Raw genomic sequence first — 13,401 nt, forward strand, 5'->3', positions numbered from 1 at the left:
TAGTATGCAGACAGGAAATCATCTGTTTATCAACATGAAAAATTATAGTAAATTACTGAGATTTCAAGAGTTCTCGTGTTAACAAGACATGATCTCTATTTTTGGAAAATCTAAGGAAGTTTTGTTACTAACAACATAGGATGTTTTGTAAACATCCCACAGGTTGAAGGAACCCAGAATAAAACAAATATTCTTCCTACACTTTGCAGACAGATGCGCAAACAGGCACTTAACTGTAAAGAGATCCTATGGTTTCGCCCACATTACCACCTTGTGATTCTACTACTTCTATCTTTGATCCAGGCGTATTCAGAGTCTTGTGATTCTGAATCATCTGTGTGTTACTTTTGATGTAAAGCATCAACCATCCGCTCCTTTCTCTCCTAGCAGAAAAACTATGCAGTTTACTGTGCAGTCACAGGACCTTTATAACCAATTTCAGTAATACCAGCTAACTCATAATTCTTCCCAGAATGACTGTTTTGAACATCTTTTATTTGTGATGCCTAAGCTCCTTGACTTTTCTTTCTTGTATGCACCTTTATGTTTGGCTTTGCAGTGAATGTGTGAAGGGTTTTAACTCAGGTATATTTATTGACTGTATCAATTCTTTATGACCTATTAAGTTATAAAGCAGTTACTATAATACTCAGCATAAGTTTTCTTAATATTTCTTAGCTGAATAGTTTGAATTCTTGTATTTCTACCAGTCATTCTTTATTATCCATGTATTGCAAGACGATATTATTAAAGAAAACCACACATCAGCTGATCTAAACTGGATACATAGAGAAGCAGAGTGGGAAAGTAAAATAAGGAGAAACTAACTGAACTACCAACAGAGAATTTGTTTGCTGCCTAATCTACATTTTGGACAAACATGAAATAATAGTAATAATAATAATAATAATAATAAACATAGAAATTACGAAATTAAAATGTTTGCATAAGTCCCCAGAGTTCATATTTTCTGTTAAATGTTTACCTGCTTATTCAAAGGATCAGTGCAGTTTAAAGCATCATCTCCCATTTTTGGCTTTCCAGAACCACCAAGGTTTATTAAGAAACTAGACTCTTCAAGACTTGTGAAACAGCATGATTCCACTAGGTATGAATGCAAAGTAGGCGGATCTCCTGAAATTAAAGTCACTTGGTACAAAGGAGAAACTGAGATCCATCCAAGTGAAAAATATAGCATGTCCTTTGTGGATTCGGTGGCAGTCCTCGAAATGCACAACCTCAGTGTTGAAGACAGTGGTGACTACAGTTGTGAAGCCCAGAACCCAGCTGGTAGTGCTAGCACCAGTACCTCACTGAAAGTGAAAGGTGAGAATCTAAGCTCTTCCCCATGCCTTTCTGTCTGTATGAGTACTGTGTGAAAAAGCTGTTAAATCTCACTGTCTTTAGTCAGATGGGACAAAACCTGTTGGGAAAGATGCAAGTCTCTTGCCTGCTTGTTATGCTGTGGGAGATCTCTTTTATTTATTGCTTGCCTTTTTTGCTCAGTATCAGTTTGACTACTTAAATACTCTCCCCTCTTTAATGTCCTCTGCTCAAATAACACAAATTTTAACTCCTTTGTTTCAGCACCCCCTGCTTTTACCAAGAAGCCTCATCCAGTCCAGACCTTGAAAGGGTCTGATGTTCATCTGGAATGTGAGCTTCAGGGCACACCTCCATTCCAGATTTCATGGTATAAAGACAAGCGAGAAATTCGGAGCAGCAAGAAGTACAAGGTCATGTCTGAGAACTACCTTGCTAGCATTCACATTCTCAATGTGGATACTGCAGATGTTGGTGAATATCACTGTAAAGCTGTAAATGATGTGGGAAGTGACTCCTGTATTGGCTCTGTAACACTGAGAGGTTTGTATACAGATGGGCACCTTCTTGGAATTTCATTGTTCGTATTATTGTCCTCCTACTTTTCCCTTTCTGGACTGTGATTTTTACAATCTTCTCTTAAATAGCACCACCAACCTTTGTGAAGAAGCTGAGTGATGTCACTGTTGTGGTTGGGGAGACAATTGAACTACAGGCTGCAGTTGAAGGAGCACAGCCCATTTCTGTTCTGTGGTTGAAAGACAAAGGGGAGATCATAAGAGAAAGTGAAAATCTTTGGATTTCCTATTCAGAAAATGTTGCATCTCTGAAGATTGGAAATGCAGAACCAACCAATGCTGGGAAATACATCTGTCAGATAAAAAATGATGCCGGATTTCAGGAATGCTTTGCCAAACTAACAGTGCTTGGTGGGTAGCATGCGATAACAAAACAATGACAACAACAACAAAAAACACCAATGCTTAAAAATTTCAATTTTTACAATACTAATAACTCTTGCACTGTTGTTTTTAAAAGTGTTGTGACTTACATCTCATTGCAGAACCTGCAGTCATTGTGGAGAAGCCCGGCCCAGTGAAAGTTACAGCTGGAGACTCGTGTACTCTGGAATGCACAGTAGATGGCACACCAGAGCTTACTGCTAGGTGGTTTAAGGATGGGAATGAATTGTCTACTGACCATAAATATAAAATCAGTTTCTTCAACAAAGTATCTGGGCTTAAGATCCTCAATGCAGGTCTAGAAGATAGTGGAGAATATACTTTTGAGGTGAAAAACAGTGTTGGTAAAAGCAGCTGCACTGCTTCGCTGCAAGTTTCAGGTTAGTTGACTACTCTTTTTGAGTCATATCTGATCAAAAGTTCCTTTACTATGCCTTTATATAGCATACTGTTTCTTATGACTGGCAGTCTGGGAGACTCATTGCTTGTATAATCTTTCAGTTCTTGGCACATGACTGTGAGAAGCATCAGGGATAGATGCCTACCTAACATCTTAGGGGCAGGAATTGCTGCAAGGATTTGATTTCTTCAGCTTTAATCCAAGTGTCTTTTTTCAGAGAACTTGTGCAGTATTGTTTTGTACAAAAAATACTTAAAAACAACAACAACAACAAAAATCTTCCCTTTGAAAGTGTGAATAAAAGCTCCAGCATAGCCTTAATCATCAACTTTCTACTTCTCATTGACTTAGACATGCAGGAGCAGATTGGTAATGCATGTGCAGCAAAAGAAACCTAACTGATTTTATGATACATGGAGAACATTCTGTATTTTAAGCTTCTGTACAGTAGTTTTTCTTTTTTTTTTCTTTTTTTTATTTTGAACAAATACAGATCGTATTATGCCACCTTCTTTCACAAGAAAACTGAAAGAAACATACGGTCAACTGGGTTCTTCTGCTGTGCTGGAGTGCAAGGTTTATGGGTCACCGCCCATTCTTGTTTCCTGGTTTCATGATGGACAGGAGATTACCAGTGGAGACAAGTATCAGGCTACCCTTACAGACAATACTTGTTCTCTGAAAGTGAATGGGCTTCAGGAATCTGATATGGGAACTTATTCATGTACAGCTACTAATGTAGCTGGATCTGATGAATGCAGCGCATTTTTGAGTGTTAGAGGTCAGTATCTATCAGATGACACAAATTTGTTTACAAAAAGGCTTAATTCTTTTGTTACACACTCTTCATCAGAAGATCAAATGTACTACTACTTTGTCTGTTTTATCTGTATACTTAGAACCACCATCTTTTGTGAAGAAACCTGAACCATTTAATGTTCTGTCTGGAGAAAACATCACATTTACAAGTATCGTAAAAGGCTCCCCTCCATTGGAAGTTAAGTGGTTTAGAGGTAGCATTGAGCTAGCACCAGGACACAAATGCAACATCACCTTGCAAGACTCCGTTGCAGAATTGGAGCTATTTGATGTACAGCCGCTTCAGAGTGGAGACTACACCTGCCAGGTCTCTAATGAGGCAGGGAAGATTTCTTGCACAACACATCTTTTTGTCAAAGGTTTGTGCAGACTACCGTTTCTTACACTACTTCATAGAAATAATCTCCTGGTTTTACTTAATTTATTTTCTTCTTATCATTTGTTATAGAACCAGCAAAGTTTGTGATGAAGGTGAATGATTTAAGTGTAGAGAAGGGAAAAAATTTGATCTTGGAATGCACATATACGGGTACTCCACCAATTTCAGTGACATGGAAGAAAAATGGAGTAATATTAAAACACTCTGAAAAGTGTAGCATCACCACTACAGAAACTTCTGCCATACTGGAAATCCCTAATAGCAAACTGGAAGATCAGGGGCAGTATTCTTGCCATATTGAAAATGACTCTGGACAAGATAATTGTCATGGTGCAATTACAATACTAGGTGCGTCATCAAGCCACTATCATTTCATCAGGTGTTATTTCAACCACTAGTAGTCACTGTACCATACCATTTTTGTGTGTATGTGTGTGCTAATACCATGTGTTTGTTCTTTAGAACCACCTTACTTCGTTACACCTTTGGAGCCAGTGCAGGTGACTGTTGGGGATTCTGCGTCCTTACAGTGCCAGGTTGCTGGAACACCAGAAATGATTGTGTCATGGTACAAAGGTGATACAAAGCTGAGAGGAACGGCTACTGTGAAAATGCACTTTAAGAACCAAGTTGCTACTCTGGTCTTCAGCCAAGTGGACAGCGATGACAGTGGGGAGTACATCTGCAAAGTAGAAAACACTGTTGGGGAGGCTACTTCATCCTCTTTGCTTACCGTTCAAGGTGAATAATTCTTTCTAAAAATTAGGAAAATGGCCTACATTTCTTAAGTGTATTTGCTCTTTCAAAAACTAAGATTACTTTTTCCTTTTTAAAAGCTCTGCTCTTTCCTGCCCAGTAAGATACCCTGTCTTCTATTAACAAAGGCCTTCCATTAAGGCAAATTGAAATTCATCTCTCACTGATCTCATTTCTTCTGTAGGAATAGAAAGTTCTACATCTTCATTACACACTTAAGAAATTTTTCTGATTGTTTCTGCCTGACAGTCCTGGGTGTTAAATAAGCTCACTGGGGGGCAACTGAGGGCAGAATGGTTTTATATTTTCCTACAACTAAATGTACTGTGCCCTTTATACATCAGCTCCCAAATTAAATGATATAGTGTATAAAATTTTTAATAAGTTATTCGCAGAAATCCATTGTATGAATCACTTAATCATTGATTACTGGTGAGCACCACATCAGGTGCAAAGCATCTGAAAGCACTCACCACACAATACCTGTTTTCTTACAGAGCGTAAACTTCCTCCTTCTTTTACACGAAAATTAAGAGATGTTCATGAAACTGTTGGCTTACCGGTTACATTTGATTGTGGCATTGCTGGTTCGGAACCTATTGAAGTATCTTGGTTTAAAGACAATGTACGCGTAAAAGAAGACTACAATGTTCACACATCCTTCATAGATAATGTAGCAATTCTGCAGATTTTGAAGACTGACAAGAGCCTTATGGGGCAATATACCTGCACAGCAAGCAATGCTATTGGAACTGCTTCTTCTAGTGGCAAACTTGTCCTTACAGGTCTGTGGGCTGTGAAATATTTAATGGAAATATCTTAAAACTCACTTCTACTGTATATATGTATTTAATATTGTAAAAATAATAGTATTTCTTTCACAGAGGTTTACAGCAAATTGAGATGTTAACATGATGCTTTTTTATTTCATTCACTCTTCAGAAGGGAAGACTCCTCCATTCTTTGATACCCCAATTACACCTGTGGATGGTATTATTGGAGAAAGTGCTGACTTTGAGTGTCACATTTCTGGAACACAGCCTATTAGAGTCACCTGGGCAAAAGATAACCAGGAAATTAGAACAGGAGGAAACTATCAGATCAGTTATGTAGAAAACACAGCCCATTTGACCATCTTGAGAGTGGACAGGGGAGACTCTGGAAAGTACACATGCTATGCTAGCAATGAAGTTGGAAAGGATTCTTGTACAGCACAACTGAATGTTAAAGGTACTGAATAAATAATACATTCTGTGTACATTTTTCTTTTAATTGAAAAGGAAGTTAGCCTAATTGCTGCAAGACAAGTTTGAGAAAAACCTTGAAGCGTAACTTGTATGATACACCTCAAAAACACCTACCTGGAATTACACATGAGTCTTTGGAGGGAATTTGGAAGGGTCATTAACAACAGTGGGAGAAGGAAAGGAATAATATGTTCTTCAAACTAATTTCTTTATAGTCTTTGCTATACTTCTTTCTTGATAACTCAACAAAAATCTTTTGTTTTTAAGGTCATTTGCCTTAGATCAGTGTAAAAGAGGTGGGGTTTTTTTGTTGCTTTTATGCACATAGGAAAATCAACTAACAGTGAATGTATTATTAAGACACTTGCTGTTGATCTTAGCTTACTCACACTAAAAAAATCTAAAAACAGTCCTATTTAAATGAGAGCAAATATTGATTCCCCAATGTTAATCTTTTTTTCTTGAAATAATTTCTTTAGAATTATTCATATCAGGTTTGATGCAAATGTTTTTTTTGTTTTGTTTTGTTTTTACAGAACGAAAAACTCCACCCACTTTTACTAGGAAACTCTCTGAAGCAGTAGAAGAAACAGAAGGGAATGAACTTAAACTTGAGGGCCGTGTTGCTGGCTCTCAGCCTCTCACTGTTTCTTGGTATAAAAACAATCAAGAAGTTCATTCAAGTCCTCACTGTGAAATATCATTCAAAAACAATACCTTGCTTTTGCATATCAAGAGCGTAGGGCAATCAGATGCTGGTTTATATACCTGCAAAGTGTCCAATGAAGCAGGAAGTGTGTTGTGTACATCCTCTGTTGTTATCAGAGGTTAGTTGAAGTCATGTTTTTCTTTACTTCTTACTTTTCTCTGTATGTTAGCTGCAAATATACAGCTTCTATCTTATGAACTTGTACAGCTAATAAATTAATTGCATATGCATATATATATTTGCTTACCTTAACATCAATAATTTGTACTGAGATGGGCAAGATAAAACTGATTTGAACCACAATATCAAGGGATCTTTCAGTTTGAGGGAAATCAAACCATTTCTTCAGGGAGTGACTTCTTATTCACTACTTACTATGGCTTATCTAAAGTAAATATTGAAATCTTTAACATGATATTTTGGTTGAATCTTTAATCATTGTCTTTTTTTTTGTAGAATAACAATTTTTCTATGCACTTAGAACTAAGCTTGGGCAGCATGGCACATTGTCCTAATGCTACTGCGGGAGATTCTGTATTTGTTTCTCTACCAATACCTATGTAGTTTTGCAGACTAATAGCAGTACTTTAGTTCTACTATTTTTTCATGTTAATGTCCTTACTGTGTGCAGAAAATGTGTTATATAAAGCACTCCTTGCATGTTTGCATTCAAAGTATACTGCCTAGATATTAATTATATTTTTTAGAACTGTGATTGGTATTCTCAGATTTCTTATTCTTGCTCATTGCTTGCCATTTTCTTTCTTAAGAATCACATGTATTTCTTTTTCTTCTACACTCTTAATCATACTTTCCTTCTTGGAGAATTCACTGAAGCATTTTCACATTTCAGAACCTAAAAAGCCTCCAGTTTTTGACCAGCCTCTTCAGCCAGCAGCAACAGAGGAAGGTGATACCCTGCAGCTCAGCTGCCATGTCCGAGGATCAGAGCCAATCCGGATTCAGTGGCTGAAGGCAGGAAGAGAAATAAGAGCTTCTGAAAGATGCAGCTTCAGCTTTGCTAATGGAGTAGCTCTTCTGGAACTTGCTGCAGTTACCAAATCTGACTCAGGAGAATACGTGTGCAAAGCTTCGAATGTGGCTGGCACTGACACTTGCAGATCTAAAGTGACAGTTAAAGGTACAGTTAAAGGCAGGATCAAGGCACGTGATGGAAATTTAAAACAAAACTCCATCCTGCTTTGTTTTGGCTGGAGCAAAGACACAACAGCAAACAACTAGTATATTTTAGTTCTTTGCAAAACTATGCAATCTGTGAAGACAGTATATTGAAAAATAGTTCATATATAAATAGCAACATAAACTGTGTGAGATCAGTGTCAAACCAATAATATATCCTCACTGGAAATATTAAGAATTTAGTTCCTAAACCTAATCACAGAATTTAACAAAAAGGAAAGCTAAGTTAGTTAAAATTGCATTCATCTATGCATGTTTTTTTGTAATAGTGGTGTTTATTAAAAGAAAGTACAAAAGGAGGAGTTTGATTTGGCCTTAGAGGTTACTTGCTTCAAAGCTGTTAAAGCTCCAGTGCATTTTGAAATTATAGCTAGAAGTAAATATACCTCCCATGTAGTGTCCTGTCTTACCAATGCATTCAAGTCACGAAGGTCCGGTAATATATAGAAGCGGTTTGTTTGTCACTATATGGGTAGCAGGAAAGATAAGAACTACACAAAAGAAAAAGAAATCAGCAGATCACTGTTTAAAAAAAAATGCAATTTGCATATCCATCGATGAATTTGCATCCGTGAAAATATAAATGACATGACTGAAGTTAGTGAAGAGCACAACGTGGCCCATAATGTTCAGTTTCATCTAGAAGGCTCTGGGCAATCAGCTTGAGTCCTGTACAGGTTCCTTTCAAGATAACCAATTCTGTGATTCTGTACATCTCATTTTGTTGGTTTTTTTTCCCCAGAAAAAGCGGCAGCTGTATCAGCAGCTAAGAAAGCAGACATAGAAGGAAAACTTTATTTTGTATCAGAGCCTCAGAGTATCAAAGTCATGGAAAGTAAGAATTCTTTCTAAAATTATATTGTTTTCCATTTTCCTATACCTGATGCTTGAGATCATGACCTGCTGTCATAGAAATACCTAGAAAAGACTTAGCCTCCACATTTGCATCTTTCTGCAGAGACTGTTGCAACATTTATTGCAAAAGTTGGAGGAGACCCAATTCCAAATGTTAAGTGGATGAAGGGGAAATGGAGACAACTCAACCAAGGAGGTCGCATTATAATCCAGCAGAGAGGAGATGAAGCCAAACTGGAAATAAAGGACACGACAAAAACTGATTCTGGCTTGTACAAATGTGTAGCTTTTAACCAACATGGTGAAATTGAGAGGAGTGTCAACCTGCAAGTTGAAGAAAGGAAGCAAGAAGTCGTTGAAGAGGATGTCAGGGGAAAACTGAAAAGGTATATGCAGAATTTGTATAAACTACTTTGCCATCAAGACAGAACTTTTTGATTATATGACTCAGATCCAAGATATAATATTTTAATGTTCGTTATACATCTATAATTGTGTACTGAAAATAGAAGCACCTGAGTAGGTTACAGTAAGGGATTGCGCTGTATGTAGCAGTTCTAAGTTGATTGACTCTTTTTCAGTGAACATCTTTCCAGGAAAATTAAATCATATATTTAACGTATGTTGTTGGTTTGAATAGAATTCCAACAAAAAAGAAGGAAGATGAAGAGCAAACTATTGATATCTTGGAACTTCTCAAAAATGTTGATCCCAAAGAATATGAGAAATATGCTCGCATGTATGGAATTACTGATTTCCGTGGCCTCCTGCAAGCTTTCGAGTTACTAAAACAAACCAGAGAGGAAGAAAGTCATAGATTGGTAAGATATATCACCACTACAGCATTGTTTTTGTTAAGAGTAACAAAGTTCTTGTGAACAGACCTGCTGACCTGTACTTTCTGTACAGGCTTTTCTGGAATCTGTTCAGATCTTTTACTGATAGTTCTCAATTTCCTGCATGCTCAAACCAAAGAGAAGGGATGGCCCTTCTGGCCAAGTGTGTTCTGTCTTGACCATGTGGCTGCTATTTTTAAGATAGGAAGATAGGCTAGTTACAGTATGGCTACATCAAATTTGATGTAGGAACTAACTCTGTGTTGGATAAACATGCCAACTTGGCATTTAATATCCTATAATCATTAAGTGCATTTTGTCTTATTACAGGAAATTGAGCTCACAGAAAAGGCTCAAAAAGAGGACCAGGAGTTTGAAGAACTTGTAGCATTTATTCAGCAACGGCTTACACAGACAGAGGTAACATATTTTTGTCCTGATTCATGAAATATTCAAACCCATAACAAGAAATATGAAACTAATTTAAACTAATATTTTTTTAGCCTGTTACTCTAATCAGAGACATTGAAAATCAGACGGTTTTAACAGATGAAGATGCTATCTTTGAATGTGAGATTAAAATTAACTATCCAGAAATTAAACTTTCATGGTACAAGGGAACTCAGAAACTGGACTCCAGTGACAAATACAAAATTAAAATTGAAGGTGATCGACACATACTGAAAATCAAAAACTGCCAACTTGAAGATCAAGGAAATTACAGAATTGTATGTGGACCACACATTGCCAGTGCTAGGCTAACTGTGATTGGTAAGTATATTTTGAACTGTGTATTTGAAGTAATTTTTACTTAATTTATTCTACTGTCTGATGTCTGCTAAAATATATGTTTTAACATGCTAATAGAGCCTGCAGTTGAACGGCATCTTCATGACACTACTTTCAAGGAAGGAAACACATGCACGCTGTCTTGTCAGTTTTCTATCCCAAATGCCAAGTCTCAGTGGTATAGAAATGGGAGGCCAATTAAGATAGGAGGGAGATATTCAACACAAGTCTCCGACAAAGTACACAAACTCATCATCAAGGATGTTAGAACAGAAGACCAGGGACAGTATACCTGCAAGCTTGACAATCTAGAAACAACTGCTGATCTGACCATTGAAGGTTTGTAAACAGATATAGAATCTCTTTATTACAGTAGTGATAAACAGTTGCTGGATATTCCATTAACAGAAAAGATGAAAATAAAAGTGATTTCTTAAAGAAATATCCTCAAACTTGGGAATTGGTCATACAAGAAGTTTTGCTGCTCTTTCTCTTTGAACCATATGTGATAGTATTTGTGTAATTTAATATTCTAAACTAAGTCATCATTAGTAATGACCTCTTGGGCTGAAATTACCAGTCCTATTTTCTTGTATTTTCTTCTTTTCTGATGCTCTCGTATTTTCCTCTTTTTCCTCGGATTTCCTCTTTCTCTTAATTATTCTTTACCTTCTCTTTATTTCCCTAATGACTTCTCTTGTATAATATATCTACAGCAATCTTATTACATTTATATTCTTACATCTTCTAATCTTCATTCTTATGTAGAAAACTTCACAGTAGATGGAAACTCTTGTTTCTTACTTGTTATTATACCTTACTTTGACGTAGTTATTATCATGTAAGCTAAATGGCCTGAATGATAAACAATAACTTATTTATTTTTGTTTCTAAAACAGCTGAACCAATTCAGTTCACAAAGAGCATACAGAACATTGTAGTAAGCGAACATCAGTCTGCTACCTTTGAGTGTGAAGTGTCCTTTGATGATGCAGTTGTGACATGGTATAAAGGCCCCACTGAACTGACAGAAAGCCCAAAGTACAGCTTCAGAAGTGAAGGTCGTTGTCATTATATGACTATTCACAACGTTACTGCAGAAGATGAAGGTAAAAATTAATGGAGTATTTGGACTGATTCCACTTTATCTGATTTTGCTGTGTGGTTTTTTAATTATAAAGTCGTACCAATACAAAATTCTTGGCTGTTGCAGGTGTATATTCTGTAATTGCTCGTCTTGAACCAAGGGGAGAAGCAAGAAGCACTGCAGAGCTCTATCTGGTAACCAAAGGTTAGCAGATTTTTGAAACAAATTTGTGACCATAGCATCTGCAAATTTGTGAGTTTAAAACATGATTCTGGAGCAAATAATTCTGAAAGAAATTTATTTTTCTTTTGCAGAAATCAAACTGGAGTTGAAGCCTCCAGGTAAAGATCATGCACAAGATTAGCACAAGATGTCTGTTATCTGTCATAGATAGGATGCATTGTTCTGCTTTATCCTTTTTTTCCTGGTTGTAGTAAGTCAAACCTACACTCTGAAAAAATATTCCTTACCTGTATACGTGAGGAACTATTTATTCTTATACACTATGACAATTACTACTGTGGTAGCTCTGAAATCACTGATTATCATCATGTCTGAGATCTTATTTTGTGCGGTATGAGAAGCTGCGTTCTCTAGAAGAAATGAGTTCATTTAAATGACTGAGGAATACAGCAATGAAGAGATACCAATGAATATAATCAATGTCCTCATCACAGCTGAAAAATAATTAACCAAGGAAGCAAAATAGATAGCAATAGTCTCCTTATAATACATAATGATCTTCCTTTCTGAATGTTATTAAGGTAGACTCTACTCCAGAATGAGGTGAGCAGTATATAGAAATAAGATGTAACAGTGTAAAGTCTGACCAAATAAAAAGATTAATTCAAATAGTTATGTATACATTGGGTTTCTTATGCTTGAGGGCCAAGATAACTGTTTTTCTGCTAGAATAAGAAAAAATGAAACACCATGGACCTTGACAGCAGCAAATTCAGTTATCAATTTTTTTACACAGTTAAATGTTTTTATTTTCTAGATGTTCCTGATGCCAAGGTAGCAGTTCCACCTCAAAAACCAGCTGAAGGTAAAATAACAAACCATACTTGTTTCGTAGTTCTCTTTTATATCAGTATTGAAACAACAAGGCAGTAGGAACCTCAAAGAAAGATCATAGGTAAGGTCTCAATAGGATCTAGTTAGTCCCCTTTTTAGATTTATGGTAAGAGCAAGCCTTGGCTTGGCTAGTCTTACTTTGCAGTGTGGAAGGTGAAAACCATAGATAGGAGTGCTCTTTTGAAAAGAAAAGAAAAAAAAAGTAAAACGATGTTAATAGAAAATAAAAGACAAAGATTATTAAGATTATTTTGAAGCTGTACAAACAGATTGGGTGTGTATGACCAGCTCCCCAGACTCTATTAGTGGACTACAGACAACAAGTGTTACATATGTTTCTACCAGATTCAGTAGTTTAGTGTGGACCTAGAAGTTCATCCTTTGTTTCATTTCCATGATAATTTGGTAAATGCTTTGAGACGCAGCAGGAGGGAAAAGATTTTATATCTGGATGAGTTACTATCATCAAGGAAAGGAAAATTATGCTAGGAAATAAAGCTTCCAAGTGTGAGAATTCAAATAAAGGTCGACTACAGATTTCCACTCAAAATGCATTGTTCCAGCTACAGTGAACTATCAGAGTGAGCACCAGTTTTGCTCTTATTCTGCAATTACAGTAAAAAAAATCTCTGCCTGTTTTTCAAATGCAATAAGATTGCTCTTCAATTAGAAGTCAATACTTCATTCTTATTCTAAATATTCTGGTTTTTTTGTTTGTTTTGTTTTTTTCACAAGCTGCCCCTATTCCTATTCTTCTGCCCCTCATTCCAACACCAGAGGAGAAAAAGCCAGGTAAGAATATTTTAAGTAATTAGATAGCGTGCATATGTTTAATTACGTATTCTTTTGTTTTAACTTAAATTTTCATATATATATATTTTAAGCAGAAAAGAAAGTTCCAGTAAAGAAAGTCTCGAAAAAGGTGGTTAAAAAGGGTCCCAAGGAAATCCCACCACCTGAAG

At 36.4% G+C, this 13,401-nt stretch overlaps 1 protein-coding gene across 1 annotated transcript in view; it reads left to right on the forward strand.

The window, feature by feature from the left end:
- The window catches only part of TTN (titin), a 248,995-nt gene that overhangs the window by 74,902 nt on the left and 160,692 nt on the right, over positions 1-13,401 (forward strand). The window contains exons 87-110 of the mRNA XM_046943725.1: positions 1,045-1,326; positions 1,588-1,866; positions 1,971-2,252; positions 2,387-2,665; positions 3,179-3,466; positions 3,585-3,863; positions 3,953-4,231; positions 4,346-4,624; positions 5,137-5,424; positions 5,582-5,869; positions 6,423-6,713; positions 7,449-7,736; positions 8,538-8,630; positions 8,754-9,036; positions 9,291-9,471; positions 9,817-9,906; positions 9,990-10,257; positions 10,354-10,614; positions 11,175-11,384; positions 11,489-11,566; positions 11,677-11,703; positions 12,363-12,410; positions 13,175-13,231; positions 13,324-13,401. Coding sequence (XP_046799681.1) covers positions 1,045-1,326; positions 1,588-1,866; positions 1,971-2,252; positions 2,387-2,665; positions 3,179-3,466; positions 3,585-3,863; positions 3,953-4,231; positions 4,346-4,624; positions 5,137-5,424; positions 5,582-5,869; positions 6,423-6,713; positions 7,449-7,736; positions 8,538-8,630; positions 8,754-9,036; positions 9,291-9,471; positions 9,817-9,906; positions 9,990-10,257; positions 10,354-10,614; positions 11,175-11,384; positions 11,489-11,566; positions 11,677-11,703; positions 12,363-12,410; positions 13,175-13,231; positions 13,324-13,401 — 5,076 coding nt within the window. The remainder of the gene's footprint in view (positions 1-1,044; positions 1,327-1,587; positions 1,867-1,970; positions 2,253-2,386; positions 2,666-3,178; positions 3,467-3,584; positions 3,864-3,952; positions 4,232-4,345; positions 4,625-5,136; positions 5,425-5,581; positions 5,870-6,422; positions 6,714-7,448; positions 7,737-8,537; positions 8,631-8,753; positions 9,037-9,290; positions 9,472-9,816; positions 9,907-9,989; positions 10,258-10,353; positions 10,615-11,174; positions 11,385-11,488; positions 11,567-11,676; positions 11,704-12,362; positions 12,411-13,174; positions 13,232-13,323) is intronic.

Source organism: Gallus gallus, chromosome 7 (assembly GCF_016699485.2).
Source record: "Gallus gallus isolate bGalGal1 chromosome 7, bGalGal1.mat.broiler.GRCg7b, whole genome shotgun sequence".
NCBI classification, from domain to species: Eukaryota; Metazoa; Chordata; class Aves; order Galliformes; family Phasianidae; genus Gallus; species Gallus gallus.